The sequence below is a fragment of the Giraffa tippelskirchi genome, chromosome 1 (genome assembly GCF_054371585.1).
Source record: "Giraffa tippelskirchi isolate mGirTip1 chromosome 1, T2T-mGirTip1v1.2.pri, whole genome shotgun sequence".
Taxonomy (NCBI): Eukaryota; Metazoa; Chordata; class Mammalia; order Artiodactyla; family Giraffidae; genus Giraffa; species Giraffa tippelskirchi.
This window is the reverse complement of record NC_137275.1, coordinates 192,509,209-192,527,616: the sequence shown is the minus strand read 5'-3', so window position 1 is coordinate 192,527,616 and position 18,408 is coordinate 192,509,209. Positions and strand designations below refer to the sequence as shown.

General features: G+C 47.8%; 1 protein-coding gene across 8 annotated transcripts in view; it reads left to right on the top strand.

Annotated features, from left to right (window-relative positions):
- FAM219A (family with sequence similarity 219 member A) overlaps positions 1-18,408 on the top strand; it is a 60,916-nt gene that overhangs the window by 38,118 nt on the left and 4,390 nt on the right. For 4 of the 8 annotated variants that reach the window (XM_081519981.1, XM_081519972.1, XM_081519963.1 and 1 more), the window contains exons 2-5: positions 13,398-13,446; positions 16,543-16,645; positions 16,905-16,985; positions 17,599-17,653. In XM_081519981.1, the coding sequence (XP_081376107.1) occupies positions 13,398-13,446; positions 16,543-16,645; positions 16,905-16,985; positions 17,599-17,653 (288 nt within the window). Of the gene's footprint in view, positions 1-13,397; positions 13,498-16,542; positions 16,646-16,904; positions 16,986-17,598; positions 17,654-18,408 lie in introns of all 8 variants that reach the window. The other 4 variants (XM_081519942.1, XM_081519931.1, XM_081519921.1 and 1 more) reach the window with 1 other exon arrangement.

The following is an 18,408-nucleotide window of genomic DNA, read 5'->3' as shown; positions in this document are numbered from 1 at the left end:
CCGAAAGTGTGCAGAGCACTGGAGATGTGATTAAACTAGTACCAGCCTTTGAAGTGCCTGCTTTACAAGACAACAGTCCCTCAGCTACGTTCTAATGTATTGTTAATCTCATGACTTCATCTGATGTCTCTGAGGAGGGGCTGGGATATTTTAAAGTGAGCAAATTAGATTCCAATCCTAGTGCTTCCACCTTCAAAGTGTGACTTTGAACATATTGCTTTATACAACCTGGTTCTTCATTTCTAAAATGGGAATATTTACCTTACTTGGTCTTTTAGGAGGATTAAATGAGACAACATACATAAGGCACCTAGCACCATAACTATACATAGAGTAGATGTTCAAGAGATAGTAACTAAAAAATTTTATAAATTCCAGAAGAACCACACCTGGGCTAAGCTGTTCTGAGCAGCTCCCTGCCTGGCCCCAGCCAAAGGTCTTATCAGAGCTGCCTCCAACATGAGCTTTGGGTAGGTCCCTAATCTCCTCCCCCACCAAATCATCATCCTCTCTTCACACTAAGAATTAACCAGATTAAGGCTGGGGCAGAGAGCACTGAGGGGCTGCCCGGGCATGGTGTCAGTGTAGAGGGCCTCGCCTAGAGCCCTGCTCTTCAAAGTGTGGTCCTTGAACTAAGAACACTGGTATCACCTTGGAGCTTCTGTGAAATGTGGATACTGATATTCATGCTCCACTCCCAACCTACTGAGACCCTCCTGGGTAGCTCGAATGGTAAAGAATCCGCCTGCAATGCTGGAGACCTGGGTTCGGTCCCTGGGTTGGGAAGATCCCCTGGAAGAGGGCACAGCAACCCACTCCAGTATTCTTGCCTGGAGAATCCCATGGACAGAGGAGCCTGGTGGGCCACAGTCCATAGGGTTGCAAAGAGTTGGACACAACTGAGACTGACACTTTCACTTTCCAGACCTACCGAATCAGAATCTACATTTAAACAATATTCCCAGGTGATTTGTATGTACATTACTGTTTAAAAATCACCACCTTAAAGGTACATAGATGTGCTCAGTGGTATGGAGGGATATAAGCTGTACAGGTGTGTCAGAATGGTCTAGAAGAGATGAAGCCTGCTCAGGTGTAATCAGAGCAAAGAAGGCATTCCTCAGAGACATGGGCTGCAGAGCTCTAGGGGGCTTTTTGAGTAAGTGTTGATTATTTGTTGTTTCAGGGTCCCTACCTGTGGATGCCTCAGGATTGAGGTGGTACCCTTGAGTTATCCATTCAGCATCACTGCACCACCCAGGGAGTGACAGGTGGGCAGGGAAAGACTCCCTCCCACTCTGAGCCTGGGGAGCCCCTCTAGTAGGGACTCCACGGTCATCTAGCTTTGCAGAGGAGTATTGTTTCCCTCTAGAGATGCATAACCAGCAAATGGCTGTCTTCACAGCTGAGAACTTGCCTTGAGCTTGGGCTAGTGTAGAACCTCCCCTCCCCCTACTTTCCACCACCATCTGACTTCTCTAGGGAAACTCAGATAGGGTTCACGAGTCTCTCCCTCCCTTCTCTGACCTCCTCCTCTCCTGGGCTGGGCCCTGAGCCTCCAAGTGACCTTAGCATCGACCTCCCTGCTGCACAAAACAGGCCTGGTAAGAGTGACTGCTGGGGCCAGTAAGGACTTGTTTCACCAGAGCTACCATATCCTTCTCTTAGGACTGTGAATCCCTGTTTGCCTTCCCAATGAAAACACTTTCCAGCCACCCACCTACAGCCTCTTGACCCTTCCTTGTGGGAAAGTTGTCTGTGCATCTCGTGGTAAAGGAAAAGCCCCTGATGTACTGAGCCCCCTGCATCTCTGTACTTGACCCACAGAAACAGGGTGGACTGGGTGCCCATGACAGAGTAGGGGTTGTACTAGCAGCAGCATTAAAAAGTAGTGAGACTAGAGTCCTAGCCCTAGGGCTAAACCTCACCAATCATTGCTCTAAGTCCTCTTGCCAAAGTACCCGTTGATCTAAGAGCTGATCCGCTGCTTTTATCAAAGTGAAAGTGCAAATTGCTCAGTCGTGTCTGACTCTTTGCCACCCCATGGACTGTACAGCCCATGGAATGCTCTAGGCCAGCCTACTGGAGTGGGTAGACTTTCCCTTCCCCAGGGGATCTTCCCAACCTAGGGATCAAGCCCAGGTCTCCTGCATTTCAGGCAGATTCTTTACCAGCTGAGCCACAAGGGAAAAGAAGAGCCTGACCCTCTTTGTCTGGGAGGATAAACAACCTCCACTGCCATCACCTTCTCTGTGCTCCCCCTACCCTTCATGCATTCCTGCCTCTCATGCTCCTCTCTCTGCCTTGAATAGGCTGATTTGTGTGCCTGTCAATTCCCCACCTTTAGACAAAGTCTTCTTGGCAAGAACCAGGTCTTGATGTTTTTCCCTCCTCAAAATGCATTTTGTCCTGCCTGCCTGAACATCAAGTTCTTTTTTGTTTTTTTGTTTTTAACAAGTTGCAAGCATTAAGCTTCCCTGGTGGCTCACACAGTAAAGAATCTGCCTACAGTGCAAATTTGATCCCTAGGTCTGCAAGATCCCCTGGAGAAGGAAATGGCTACCCACTCCAGTATTCTTGCCTAGAGAATCCCAGGGACAGAGGAGCCTGGTGGGCTACAGTCCATGGGGTCTCAAAGAGTTGGACATTACAGAGTGACTGACACTTCACTTTCAAGCTCACCAATGCTTAATTATTGGGATGACCAAAAAAAGGAAAGAACAGGGTACTGCTCTGGCCAGAGAGATGCAAGTTGTCTTTATGGGCAAAAGGTGGTGCTTGCCAGGCATAATGGAGGCTGGAGAGTTAGATGAGTCTGTAAGGGAGAGGAAAGGCAGAGGCAGGAAATGCCACAGAGGGGAGAAGCTACTTGGTACCAGCCCTCCAAGTCCATTGTCCACCACAGACAAGTAGCTCTTTACTCTTCCAAGGCCAGAAGAAAGGGGTCACAGATGGCAGCCCTGGGAAGACATCCCATAGACTTTCAGATGACTACCTTCTTGGGAAATCCAGGAGTCCAGGAGAGTTATGAGCCAGTGCAGGCTTGGCTCAGTCTCTTGTGTAGTTGAAGTTTATCAGACATCCTCAAGTGAGATTTGGAGCCAAGATCCAGATGAAGATCCACAAGTAGTCTGGTGCAGACCAAATGTCAATGTTTGTTGACATTTCTCTTGCTTCAGCTTCCTACCATGTGCAGGGATGAGGGACCAGTCACAAGGACTCTCCAACCAAACGCCCTCTATCAATTCCTTGGCAGCATCTCTCCTTGGTGTTCTGTGCCTCCTTCCTTATATTGGGGAACTAGAATCCACATCCTGGAAAGAAACCAAAGGGTCCTCTGGACACACTCCTTAAAGCTCTATTATCCCTGAATACCAGTCCCCTTCTTTGTCTCCTTTTGACCCTGTCCAAGTAGAAGGTCCCTAGAACCGCAGATCCCCTGGGCCCTTTAACTCCCTTGATTTTAGAATCATTTCTATGCAAAGTCTCATCTCCAAAGTCTGTTGGCCGAAACTGAATTAAATAAGAGAAGGGACTGCCTCCTCTCCACTGCCCACCCTCATACCATATTCTTCTGCCTCAGGCCCTACCAGTTAATCTCTTTTTTCCCCCATTTCTCCCATTGTGGTAAAATATATATAACATAAAATTTATCACTTCAACCATTGTTGATCTACTTCTTAAAAGAATTTTACACCTTCACCCCTTTCTCCATTAAGTGAGATGGCCTCTCCCTAAAGAGGTTGAAATAGGAGCAGGTGACGGGGGAGCAGGATGTGGGACTCAAAAACGTTTTGGTTCACCAGACTGTAGAGGCTAAGACCTGTGTCTCTGCCCAGTCCAAGGTAAGACAGGAGCCTGTTTAACATCTGGCTCAGAGGATGAGCTTGGGGATGGGGATGAAGTTCAAGGAGTAGGCCAAGTCAAGCCTCCCGGAGGAACCAAGGTTTCTCAATTTCTGGCCCTGCCCCTGTCTCCTGGGTCAGGAGGCTTATCCCCTAGGCCTTTATGCAGAGGCTTCCTCCAAGCCACTGTTGCTATCTAGTTGTCCCTGAGTTAAGCATTTGCCCTATCTCCCAAACAAAGGCTTTTTGTTCGTAGGATTTCCAGGTGAATAGGAAAGGGAATGAATAACAGAATATCAATCTAGGATAAGCAGCCCTAACCACAGAGAAGGAAAAGCAGGATTCTAAATCATTTTAAAAACTCACAGGTCCCTTGTTTCCCCCAAATGAATCTGGGGCTTCCCTGGTAGCTCAGTGGTAAAGAACCCACCTGCCAATGCAGGAGACACAGTTTAATCCCTGGTCTGGGGAGATCCCACACGCCTCAGAGCAGCTAAGCCCATGCACCACAACTACTGAGCCCATACAATAGAGCTTGCAAACCACAACTACTGAGCCCTCTTGCTGTGACTATTGAAGCCCAAATGCCATGGAACCATGTGCTCAGCAACAAGAGAAGTCATTGTAATAAGAAGCCTGCACACTGCAACTAGAGAGTAGCCCCTGCTCGCCATAACTAGAGAAAAGCCTACGCATCAATGAAGACCCAGCATAGCCAAAGATAAATAAAACACAATTTTTTTTTTAAATGAATCCAATTCTTTGCCATCCCAGTGCTAGCTTCGTATCTTTCACCATCTTTTTGTCTCCCTGTTTCTGAGTGGCTATTTTTGAAAACTAAGTAATAGGTAAGGGAGTGGGAGCTGCCAGTCTTTCTGGAATAACTCCAGAGCCATTTTGGTTCATTGTCTCACCCCAAATCTGAAAGCAAGGGAGACCTCCTCAGTGAGGTTTGCCTCCTGGATCTGCAACTTCAGTCCCAGTGCCTGCAGCTGATATGCACAGGCCAGGGACCAGCTGAAGCATGGCAGCCAGCTACCTGACAGTACTAGTGCTCCATGTAGAGCCTTGCCCAAGCTGCAGTGTAATAGTCTTCTCTCCTTTTGTTCTGAATCAGTGGCCTTAAGTCAGGAATATTTTGTCTAGCAGGTGATGCCCAGAGGAGATTCTATTCTTTGAAAGAAGATTCCCCAGAGGGAACCAGGCAAATAGGACTGGAGAAGAGCTCTCTTGGAAAACAATAGACAGACGTGATGACCTGAAATACTCTGGTACACTGTGAAAAATAAAATACTAAAAAACCAGCTATAGCTATTGGTTGTGACTAGAGGTATTGTAAATTGGAACAATCCTCTGGGAAAGCAGTTTGGCAGTATGTATCAAGAATCTTAAAAGCATTCATGCTTTTTGATTTATAATAGTGCAATATTGCAAACCACCTAAATGTCCAAAATAAGTGAAGGGTTAAAAAGTTATTGTATGTCCCCTTTATGGATATCATGTAGCCATTAAGCTGATGGTTAAGAAAACTATGTAAAAAATATGGAGAATTGAATATGCCCTAATACTAATTTTTTAAAATATAGAATATAAGATACAGTGTGTTTTTCTTTAAATGTTGTTCTATGAATAATTGTTAGTAGATACTTTCTGGTTATAGTAACAATCCAACTCAAGCTAGTTTAAGCTAAAAATGTGACTAGACTGTAAGGACACTAGATTTTCTCATAATACATGAGGACAGGCATGTAATCAAACCTTAGAGGGACAGGACAAGTTCTAGAACCAGAACCTGAAACCTAGGGAAGACTTTCTAGCTCTTGTGTTTCTTCTTTCTGAACATCAGCTTTATTCTTATCTCCCTGCCAATGACCTTCTCTGCTACCTAATCTACAGTCTTAAGCTTCACGTCTCCTCTTAGAAGCCCCACTTCCCAATTCTGGGGGATGCTCTGATGGGCTCCACCTGGTCTAAGCAAGGACGGGACCACGTAGACACAACAATGTACCTACCTAGAGGCCCACACCTGTGACAGTGAGGACAGGCGAAACACCAGCTCCCAGAGAGGGAAACCCCCTAGTGTTGCTACTGTAGTATACATAAAAGACTCAGATACACTAGAATCTAAGATACACTTAACAAAGATTGCCTCAAAGTGGTAAAACTAAATGTGATTTTTAAAAAATTTTAGCATGTATCACTTTATAATAGAAAAATCTATTAAACTCGCCATGGCTAAAGTTGTTTCTAGCCATGGGGTTCTGCATTTTGGTTCTCCCAATGACAGTCACCACAAAGCTACTAAAGCTTGGTGGGTGGTGCTTCTTTTTGGGAATGAAGTCCATCCTAGGAGCTGTTTAAGGAAACAGAAAATCTTCAGCTATACACAAGACCCCCTTGAGTTCTTGAACTCTAGCCCAGCCACAAGAATCCTTTCAGCTTCCTTCTAGGAAGCTTTGCTTCACCGCATAATGTTCTGCAGAAGTGTGGTATATGTGGAGAAGGTGTGTTTTCTTCCCTACTACCAGCACCCAGTCCAGAGCTGGAAAGGAGTGGCCACTCAGTATTGACTTTGTTTGAACTGAGTCTTCTTACAGAGAAAAACTGTGAAGAGTGAGGAGATTTAAACTGATAAGAGGCCTCTCTGAACTAGGCAGGGTCCTCTGACCCCTTTCCCAAATTCAGGCTTCATAGACTTCCCTAGCTTTTCTGTTCTTTCCCCTCCTCTTTGTAAGAGCTACGAACAATATTTGGAGAGACTGTCTCCCTTTTGTTTCCCTGACCACCTTCCAGATATCCCCCAAAAGACCTTACACCTAACAGAGGTCTTTGTCCTTTCCTATAAGTGGGGCCCCTAAGGGTCTTAATATGTCCTGAAAGGATAGAAGTCCTGGCCAGTTGCCTGGCAGAAATGCTAGCAAAGAGGGAGATAGGGAATAAAAGTGGGAGCTCCCCAACCATGGTACTCATAGGACCTCAGATCCTTCCCTGGAGTAGGAACTGTCATTGGCCAAATGATTCTCATGCTGAGCTAGAGAGGGATGGGAATGCCTTAGAGGCTGAATGGACAGCCATCTACAGGGAAGCAGAGAGGTCTAACCAATGCCTAAACTGCTACTGAATATTCTTGGACTGGATGTTAGATTTCTGCCAAGCCATGGGCATTGGACAGAAAGGCATAGAGTTGCATTTTTTTGGATCTCCCTCTAAAATATTGAGATCTAAACATGCTTATTACCACCCACTGCCAAGGGATGTTTTGGGGGAGTGGCATAACTCTTCAGGGAGCCACAGCCTCAGGAAGTTTCTGAACTGAACCACTTGTGACAGAAACAGAGTTGGTCTTTGATACCCTATCTTGCTGTCTCTCTGCCCATCAGAGAGTGGCCTGAGCTCCAGATCACCCCTTGTTTTCCTTTCCTCATCAGTACTACCTGCCCTCCTGATCCTGTTCCTGTTCCTGCTCTAAGTCTGTTCTGCTTTCTCCCAGGGGAACTGAACAGGGTACAGACATGACTATTCCAGAGGTAGCCTTTCAGATTTCATAACTCAGAACTGCTTCCACCAGCTCCCTCCTAAAACTAGAGGAAAATTCATGTGTGTTAGACAAAGAGAGGTTAGATAATGTTGATACAAGCACTTTGCCTCTTCATACCTCATTCTAAATCCATTTCAGTTTCCATCTTCCTGAAAATTAGTGCTTGAAGGTGAGGACAGAGGTTACCTTTCCTGTGGGAAAGCGAAAATTGAATCATGTTACCTTGAATCATCTGTGTTCAGTCCATAAGACAAAGGCAAAATTGTCCAGCACCATGGAGAGTGCCTTTCATCCTCTTTTCAAGCTCAAGAGCAGGTGAAAGTTGAGGATTTGTAGCTGAAAGAGTGGGTGAAAGTTGAGGATTTGTAGCTGAAACCCTTGCCAGTCTGATCTCCTTCCACTCCTGTCCAGCCACCAAGAGTCCCTCTTTTCCTCAACCCCTTAGCATTTTCCCCCTTCTTTTACTTAACTAGGCTTTTAGGAATGAACTCCCTTAACTTTCCACCCACCTTTCTGTCTCCATGTTATCTGCATCCCCCACCCATCTTCACCTCCCTTCCATTTCAGTAAGGAGCGTTCCTCCTCTCCTCTGATTCTGGTTCTATCTTCTCTTGACTCCTCAAAGACCATACTCCATCGAACATCTCCCTTTCTACTCAATTTTCTTCCCCTCAGTCTAAAACAGTGGTCATGTGTTCCCTCCCTCCAAAGAATCCTTCAACTCCCAAACTCCCTCTGACTGTCATTCATTCTCACTCTCTCTTCTCAGTTTAGCTCCTTGAGAGAACAGCCTGTGTTCACTGTTTCTACTTCCTCATCTCCTATTCCCTCCCACATCCCTTGTAATCTGGGCTCTGTTCTTACCATTCTGTTTGCTGAGGTCACCTATGACTTCCTTACTTCTAAGTATTATCTTTATCTTATGGACTCATATATTAGTTTGACACTGTTGATTTGTTTCACCTGGAAACTGCATGAATATCTTCCTGGATCTTTTTCTACATCTTGTCTTTCTGCTCCTACTCATTCTTCTTCTTTCACTCATTTCCTAAGGTTATATGCTCTCCAGGACTCTATTCTTGGTTCCTCTCTGTTTTCACTGTGCTTGTTCTCCCTGAGGAGGTTTATTCTCCTCTGTGGGCTTCAATCACCATCAGTCCACAGCTCTTTCTTGAGATCCAGAACCTCAATTCCTACTGACTAATGATGTCATCTAGTGTCTGAACGACACTTCAAAGCTCAACCTGTCCCAAACAGCTCATCTGGTTTTCCGTGACCATAGTTATGCCTTCTCCTGCACTGTCTGTTTTAATAATTACTATGAGCATCCCTTTCCCAGTTACCCCACACAGAAAACTAGGAGTGTCTGGACTCCTTCTACATTTTGTCTCTGAGGTCTGCCACTCTACTCTCTTTAACATCCTCCTTTATGGCTTTTTACCTTCTGCTTAGTTCAGGTCTCTGTCATCTCTTGCTGGCACTGTTACAATAGTTCCCTAAATTCTAGTCTCATTTCCTTCCCGCCAATCTTCTACATGACTTTTAGAGCGTCCTTCTCCATCTCCCTGGTGACTCAGATGGTAAAGCGTCTGTCGTGGGGAGACCCGGGTTCGATCCCTGAGTTGGAAAGAGCCCCTGGAGAAGGAAATGGCAACCCACTCCAGTACTCTTGCCTGGAAAATTCCATGGACTGAGGAGCCTGGTAGGCTACAGTCCATGGGGTCACAAAGAGTCAGACACGACTGAGCGATTTCACTTTCCTTTCCTTTCTCCATCTCAAATCTGATCATGTTACTTCCCTACTCAAGGCTTCACTGACTCCTCCGCCATCATCTTCTGAATAAAGAACAAAATCAAGGCCCATCTTCCACCATGATCTGAGCCCTGCTGGCCCCGCAACTTTATTTCCTGTCACTCTTCATCATCATACCTTCTAGGTTTCAACTGTAGCAAAATATTGACTGTTCCTTGAATATGCAATGCTAGTTTCAGGCTTCTGAGCCTTTACAGATGTTCCTTGAACATCCTTCCTCTTAAGATAACTGGGAAACTGATGTTTGAAGATCTTTTCAAGAGTCTTCCTCTGGGAAGTTTTCTCTGACCACTCTCCCTTTGTCCCTTTCTCTCTACTTTTATGGCTCTTGTTACATTTACTGATAATTACTGGGAGTTCCTTAAGGATGGGTCTATTTCTATATATCTTGATGAGCCTCAGGCTGACCACTGATAACTAAGTGAGGGAAATGCAGCATAAGAAAGTGAGGAGAGAGAGGAAACAGAATGCTCCCTGATCAGGCCCCTCCTCACCCTGAGTGAGCATCTCTTCCACAGATACCTCCCCACATAAGCCAGGCCCCAACCTGGGTGGTGGCAGGGCTGCTGCTGTGGATCGGTTACTGCCAGGGTACACTGTTTATGGCTATGTGTCCCACAGAGCCTGTACTAATAAAAGCTTTATAGCTACCACACATAGGGTGTGCTGGATGTAGTATATATATTACATACTACTCTAAATGCTTGCATATTAAGCACTAGATTACATAGTCTCACTTTATCCTCACAGAAACCTTTAACATAGGTATTAGTATTAGCCCCACTTTACAGATGTAGAAACTAAAGCCCACATCACATAGCTAGTGTTATAAACGGAGGAGCCAAGATTTTTTTTTTTTTAAAGAATAGTCTAAGTGGTAATTTGTTGAACTAGTAATTTGTTTGATAGGTACCCAGGATCTCACTGTACTGTTTTCTCTGTTTTCATGTAAATTTAATAAGTTCTATAGTAAAGCATTTTTAAAAGATTGGGCTAAATCAATGTGTTTTAAACTCCCTCCCCCACATTTCTTTTAAAGCAATAAAATCCTTTCTTCAACCAAAATCTTGCAGAAAGGCTCCTATGTAACTGAAATCAAAATGGATCTATTCTGGGGATTTCCCTGGTGGTCCAGTGGTTGGGAATCCACCTTGTAATGCAGGGGACGTGGGTTTGATACCTGGTCTGGGAACTAGTCCCCTAGTTCTAAGAGTCCCAGAGTAGCTAAGCCCCGTGTGCCGCAACGTGCCTACGCGCCACAAACCAGAGAGCCCACGCACTGCAACGCAAGATCCCACATGACACAGCGGAAATCCCATGTGCCACAGCTAAGACCTGACACAGCCAAATAAATACATCAAAACGGATCTATTCTGGTTTCAGGGGAGCCAGACCCACTCCTGTTGCTCTCCTCTCGCACTCAGCCCTGCCCAAGGCACAGGGTTCAGGAAACACAGTTGAATGAAAATCACTGGACCAGACTAACTCTGAAGATTCTTCTGGTACTTCTGCCTTTCTCTAGTTATATTGGTTTTGCGCTGGTCATTAGCTGATTTATTCCATCCCAGAAACAGTGAGATTGAGCTATTAATCATCTCCGTAGTCTTTGGAGAATTTGCGCACAGGGTTGTAGAAACATGGGCTGCTGTTAGAGATGCATTTCAATGTCTGTCTCTGCTGAGTGTTTATTAATAACCTTGCTAATCGCCACTCTAGTTTCTGGATCTAGCTAACTCCTGTCAGATGTCCTTGGGGGGCATTTTAAATTTTCCCTGGTTTCTTCGAGCCAGATGCTTCCTTCTGCCTGGATTCCTCTCTGATACTTGTATTCATGAATATTTCACATCTAATCTCCCTGATTACATTTCCATGTGGTGGTCATGGTGCATTGGCTGCACTTCCCAGGAAAGACATACAGGAAGCCCACGGTGAAGACTTGAGTTTGCAGGCACAGTGCCAGAATCTTTGTTCCCACCTCAAAGATGGCCTTCCATCAAGGACAGTGATGGGAGGATGCTGAATGGGTCCTCGCAGTCCAGGGCTTTACATGCTGGCTCTTGACCTAAAGGGACTGGCAGTGTCACTCAGGAATCCCGGTGGCCTTAGGGAACACATGTGGGTCCCTGTGACCAGAGTCACTCAACAGCTTCCCACTCAGGCCCCATCCTTCCTGCACTGGCCCCCTCCAGTGTTGCCACCCAGGACCTCCAGCCTGAGAGAAGACACTCTGATGGACTCATCTACACCAAGGAGGGAAAAGTTAGCCACAAACGCCCAAGGGCTTGAGTTCTTAAAGTTAACTGTGGGAGAAGGTAGGGGTGACCGTCAAAGAGGCAAGATGAGCCAGGGGGCATAGTGTCCTGGAAGCCAGGGGAGGAAATCCTTTCCAAATAGACATGATATGTGTGACATGTGACAGACACTACAGAAAGAGGAAAGGAAATTGGAAATCTGCCGGTGCTTCCCTGGGAGGGCCCCACAGGCACATTTGTGGGTTTTACCTTTGAGAAGCCCTCGCTCAGGCGGCCTTGTGAGTGAGCCGTCCCTGCAGCCTAGTGCTCACTGGCAGGTCTCCATGTCCCCTGCAGGCAGCACTTGCCAGGCTTTTTTGACCACAGAGAGACATGGATGGGTCACTAGAGGCCTGCTTCTCCAGGGGAGCAGGGGACAGGTGCTGCCAGTGATCAGTCTCCCAAGGAGGAGCCGAGCCAGGGAGGCAGAGGATGAAGGACTTGGAAAGACCAGTGTTTTGGGAGGTTACCTGGGATGCACGCACTGAGCCCCCAGTCTCCCCCGACCTGTTCTACCCTTCTGTCCCATCCCCCTCGGTGCCAGCTAAGGCTGGGAATCAGAGAAGAGGACACAGGCCCGGGTTCTGCCCTCAGGAACTCACAAACCACTGTGGCAACACAGCCCACCCAGGCCTTGCACTCTGGATGGCCTAAAGAAACACAGACAAAGCCAGGATTTCCTTCCCAAACATTCTAGACTTTTCCGTTTTCCTTTAGTGACAAGCATGTTTTCATCCCCCCTGCTTCATTCTAAAGGGAAACAAAACCACTGTAATGGCTGCATAGCCTTCCCTTGACGGTCACCAGAAGCCACTCAGATCCCTGGGCCTGGCCCCACAGGGCCTGCCCTTCAGCATTCCCCCTGCCTCTCTGTCTGCTCTCCGTGTCCCCAGAGGCAGAACAGGCACAGCCCTGGAGCCTCTCTGCGATCCTCTGACCTTAGGCTTACCACTCTGTGATCCTAGGTGGATGGTTAGGACGGCAGCATCCTATGTCCATGGCTGGTTATCAGTTTCTCAGGGAGAGGGTGAATGACTCCAGCGCCTTCCAACTGACTGAGGCAGAGTAGGACAAGGCCCTGGACCTTGTAGCAGAGATTTGGGGGTGTTCTGGAGAGAATAGTGAGGCTAAAGTAGGACTTGGGGCAGCATAACACCCATAGAAATGGGAAGAAGTCAGTAAAGAGGACAGTGAGGGAGACCAAAATGGTTCCAGACCCTGGATAATGCGCAGAATGTATGCTGTCTTCTTTGTCATCTGTAGTGTCCAGCCCTGTCTGGGCAACACAGGACGAGCTGGCCACCGGCTGACTTGCCATTGTTTGTCTTCTCACCTGCCATTCCCAGCCAACCATTCAGGTTCTCTCAGGAGACACTCTTTAGGATCCATCTGTGAAATGGAGAAGTTCTCACTAGAACTGCATGGCTACAGCCTGGAAGTCTAGCCTGGCTCGGCCGGTCAGTTCTCTGGATCCTGGGAAGGGATCAGCCAGAGCTGGGGAAACAGAGGGAGAAGGCCCATCTCAGGGAGCACCTGCTCAGACCTTAATCCAGACTTAAACTCACAGGAACCTAGAAAGATCTTTCTAAACAAGGAAGGGCCCTGAGGAGCATGGCGACTAGTATGGGAGGCAGGAGAAGGTGGTCCTGTGGGTTTAAAGAATCACAGTAGGCTTCCTGGGGGTGGCAGATGACACGGGACTTAAAGGACAGACACCCAGATGGATGTAAATAGGGCCAAGATCCTGGGCTCTTCCACCCAGCTCCCGATCTTCCTTCCATGGTAGATGGGTCTGTCCCTCCCTTCCTGAACCGCACCCGCTGCCAGGGAGAAATACCACAGAGGACAGAGAGAACAGCCCTCTGTGTTCACCTCCTAACAGCTCCCTGTCCCCCTGCTTTCTCCCCCAGGACCCAGCCGCCGCCTCCATCTCAGACGGAGACTGTGACGCCCGGGAGGGTGAGTCAGTAGCCATGAATTACAAACCATCCCCGCTCCAAGTGAAGCTGGGTGAGTGTGTCCGGGGGATGAGGGAGATGTTGGGCGTGGACAGGCAAGGTGCGCTGGGCTGGGTCTGCAAAGAGGTACAGCTCAGGCTAGACAATTCCGAGACTCTAGCCACCAAGTCACTGGCACCACCCGGTACCGTCTCTCCTGCAAGGCCAAGAGGGAGCCCAGAGCTCTAGAGGCATCTCTGGGGCCCAGAAGGCTCCAGGTGCTCTGGGGCATAGCTGCAGGAACCCCAGAGAGAGGGTCGGAAGCCCCATCAAAAACTGGACCAGGTTGAGAAGAAGCTGCCTTAGGAGTGGGCATCAGTTCCTGTGTCTGAGGGGAGAAAGCAGTGAGGCTCCTGAAGCCTAGAACCTGGCTCCTCTCCCCTAGAAGCTGAGCCCCTCTCCCTCTTCCTAGTCAGCCTATCTGGATATCTCCAGATCTTGTTGGCTCCTGTTTGGAGGAACTTTCCCTTAGTTTCTTAATAAACCCAAACCTCTCCTGGCTTCCCAGGGTCACCCTGCCGTTGGGGGTTTATCTCATGTCCACTCCAAAGTCAGTTTATGCTGCAGCCCGCTCCTTTGAGCCACCTCTCTCCCAGTCACTGCCCAGAGCTCCTGCAGCTGCCGTGCTCGCTTTACCTCCCTTCAAACACCACCTCTCTCCCTCAGGGACCATCTCACTCACCCAAGGCTGCCATACGTAACAGACTTCTAATTTTAAAAAATGGTTTCAGGAATTCCCTGGCGGTCCAATGGTTTAGGACACTTCATTTCCACTGCTGAGGGCCTGGGTTCAATCCCTGGTGAGGGAACTAAGATTCCACAGGCCATGAGGTGCAGCCATCAATAAATAAATAAAAATTTGTTTTCACAAGTGAAAATGTAGCTAACACAGTGCATCCAGGAAAGAGTTAATGATTAAATGCAGGCCATGACCATCCTTCAGAACTTCTCTGCCATCCCGGCCGCACTCCTGTTCATCTTTCTCCCCAGGCTCCAACTGCCCATCAAATACTGGGCCTTCTCCTTAGTCCTGAGAAATCTGTTTCAAAACCTTGCTCTGCAGCTGCCAGGATACCTTTTCAGAGTCCTGTTACATTATTCAGCTTCTCTTTTTTTCCTTTTAACTTGCTTTTCTCCTTCCAGACCAAATCCAGGAAGCCCCTCAGGCTGTTTTTCTAAACAAGAGAGCAGTCCTCTCAGTGGAATTTGTTCATCTTCCCAGGACAGGACACCAGACTCAAACTGCAGCCGGTTTTATTTGCTTATTATTGTTTAATTTAACAACACAAGTATTTAACAAGTATAACTTCTTTACTCTTCCCCATCATTTTCTCCTTCCCAGAGATAATCATTCCAAGCGTTTTGCTTTTGTTTTTAAGTTTTTTCTAGTTTTATTTTGTATTTGAACACAAGTGGTATCATACCGTCCACATTTTCTGAAGCTTTTTTGTTTTCTGATTAACGTCTTAGAGCCCCTTCTAATATCAGTATATAGAGAATGACTTCTTTTAATGGTTGCATAGTAGTCTGTAGTTTGCTTTTGCAGTTTATTAGCATTTTTTCACTGTTTCAAACAATTCCAGCATGCTTTTAAAAACAACACTTTCCCCCCTGACCATTCATTGTATTACCACCACAGCTCCTCTAGAAAAATTTACAACCTTATCCCAGTTGCACTGAGAATCCCCACCAGGAACTATAAGGCAAATTGCACCCCCTAGAGGCTTGGGGTGGTAATGGCAGCTGCTGCCTGCTGGAAAGGAGGTGGAGGTGGGTTTGAGGGAGTGAGATAGATGAGCAGTGGCAAAGAAAGAAGGTTAGAGAGTGGGAAATGAGAGACATGGAGGTCGAGAAAATTCCAGAGTCACAGTAGCTATAAATGCCCATCCCATCCTTCCTCTCTGGAACTTGTTATTTTATGAGAGCTTTCCCCTGGCAGTCCTTTTGCCAGTATCGGAGCTGCTGAGATGAGGAGGGATGGGTAGACAGGCCTCCTGTAGGGCCCAGGCAGAAACTAACTACTGGTAGCAGAGCCACGCACCAGGCGATGGGTCTCTGGTTGCCAGTCCTGTGAATCTGGCAGGTTCTAGAGCCTCGGAGAATCCATAGGCTGACCGAAGAGTCAGCAGTAGTCTCGGCAGAGGGGCCCCCCAGCCTGCTGCCCTTACCCTGCCTGCCCCATGCTGCCCCTCCTGCTCCACAACCTTTAGTGGCTTCCTTTCCTTGTCCATTAAGCCCAGACTCCTCTGCTTGGCATTCACGGCCTTCATGCTCCAAGTCTGTAATTAGAGGGGGCCCCCAGTCCCTTGTGCACAGGACCTGATACATGACTGGTGACACAGATGTTTGTTGAATAAATAAATGACTGAATAAATGTATCCAACTTCCTCCATCTTCATCCCTCCATTCTGTCCAGACCCACAGTTATTACACTCACTTCTAAATGCACTTTTCTATACACTACCCTTCCTTCCTCAAATGCCCTCCTCTCTACCTCAAGTGGGCTTCCCTGGTGGTTCAGAAGGTAGAGCATCTGCCTGCAGTGCAGGAGACCTGGGTCCAATCCCTAGGTCTGGAAGACCCCTTTGGAGAAGGGAATGGTTACCCACTCCAGTGTTCTTGCCTAGCGGAACCTAGCGGACAAAGGAGCCTGGCGGGCTACAGTCTATGGGGTCACACAGAGTTGGACACAACTGAGTGACTAACGTTTTCACACTCCACCTCAAGGTGTCACCTGCAGGAAGCCCTGCTATCCTTCTATTCCATCTCTCCCTCTCCAGCCTTTCTCTAGATCAAGCACATGCTAGCTGCCCCACTTGGGAGTACAGTTCCTAGAAGATGGGGGTCAGCCTCCTCTTGTTGCCCTTCACTATCTGCCTCAGGTTGTGCAGAGCAAAGCACTGTGTCTTTCAAGCAGCAGGGCCTAGAGTTGGATCCTTGCCTCAGTTCTTAGAGAAGCAAGGGGTTTCACCATGGAGGCCAGCCCAGGCTGTCCTGAGTGGTAAGGCAGGGTGGCCCTGGAGGCAGGACACAGCTTCTTTCCCATGTTCCCCTGCAGAGAAGCAGCGGGAGCTGGCCCGGAAGGGCTCCCTGAAGAATGGCAGCATGGGTAGCCCTGTCAACCAGCAGCCCAAGAAGAACAATGTCATGGCCCGGACAAGGTAGGGCCCTGCCCCACCCCACCAGGACCCTGCCAGCCGGCTCCTGTCTCTGCTGGTTCTGAGCCTCCCCTCTTCCCTCCCTCCTCAGGCCCAGCTCCTCTCTGAGAGGAGAGAGTCTCACAGGACCAAGGTGGCGGGGTGGGATGGGGTAGGGTGGGGTGGGGGCAGGGGGGGAGGTTGTGGGGTGTGGCCCAACCCCGTTCCTTGCCAGGTTGGTATGCTTCAGTCACCAATCCAGTCCCCCAAATTCTCTACCCAGGCTGGTCGTCCCAAATAAAGGCTACTCCTCGCTTGACCAGAGCCCGGATGAGAAGCCACTGGTAGCCCTTGACACAGACAGGTGTGTACGGAGACATCGGGGCAGCTGGGCAAGCCACAGCGTGTGGGAATGGGAATAAACAAGTGGGCTGAACAGACCACACCTGCTCTACTGTCAGAATGAGGGTGTCCCTCAGCCAGGAGCTCTCAGAGGGTGAATCCCCCAAAGAATGGAGATGGGGGGGAGCAGAGAGAGGAAAGGGGATCAGTGCAATCTGCTACTGTCCTTGGACAGCTGACCTGGCAGCTGCCCCTAGAATGGGCTCTGATGCTGTGGTGCCCTGCCCGCTCTGAGAGGGGAGCCCTACTGCGAGGCACAGACCTGGCTAGACCTAGACTTTGGGAAAACCCAACAAACCCAGGTGATGTGAGCCTAGGAAAAAGAAGGGCAAGGCTGTGGCATAGTAGCAGCTTGATTTAGAAGGAGGTTAAGGGCAGTAATGTATTTAGAAGGGTGGGGCTAAGGAACCTGGCTTAAAACTGCATTCCCACAGCAAGCATGGTTTCTGCTGAGATTGTGCTATTTATTTGGAAGTGTGGGGGGAGAGGGAGGTATTGACTGATGTGGGGGAGGATAGAGTTTTCTATTTAATGTCTGGAAATCACTTCCTCTGCCTTCTCTCCTCTGCGGCCAGTGATGATGACTTTGATATGTCCAGATATTCCTCCTCTGGCTACTCCTCTGCTGAGGTGAGGCCCCTCTGCTTCCTGCCCTAAATGCACCTTAGTAGGACCACCTCTAGGGGAAGGGGTGGGGCTAACACCAAAACACCCTGAGCAGAGCAGTGGGCAATAGAATGGGAAAGACTAGAGATCTCTTCAAGAAAATTAGAGATACCAAGGGAACATTTCATGCAAAGATGGACACAATAAAGGACAAAAATGGTATGGACATAACAGAAACAGAAGATATTAAGAAGTGGTGGCAAGAATACACAGAAGAACTATACAAAAAAGATCTTTATGACCCAGATAACCACGATGATATGATCACTCACCTAGAGTGCTGGAATGCGAAGTCAAGTGGGCCTTAGGAAGCATCACTACAAACAAAGCTAGTGGAGGTGATGGAATTCCAGTTGAGCTATTGCAAATCCTAAAAGATGATGTTGTGAAAGTGCTGCACTCAATATGCCAGCAAATTTGGAAAACTCAGCAGTGGCCACAGGACTGGAAAAGGTCAGTCTTCATTCCAATCCCAAAGAAAGGCAATGCCAAAGAATGTTCAAACTACCACACAATTGCACTCATCTCACACACTAGTAAAGTAATGCCCCAAATTCTCCAACAGTACATGAACCATGAACTTCCAGATGTTCAAGTTGGATTTAGAAAAGGCAGAGGAACCAGAGATCAAATTGCCAACATCTCTCGGATTATCGAAAAAGCAAGAGAGTTCCAGAAAAACATCTGCTTTATTGACTATGCCAAAGCCTTTGACTATG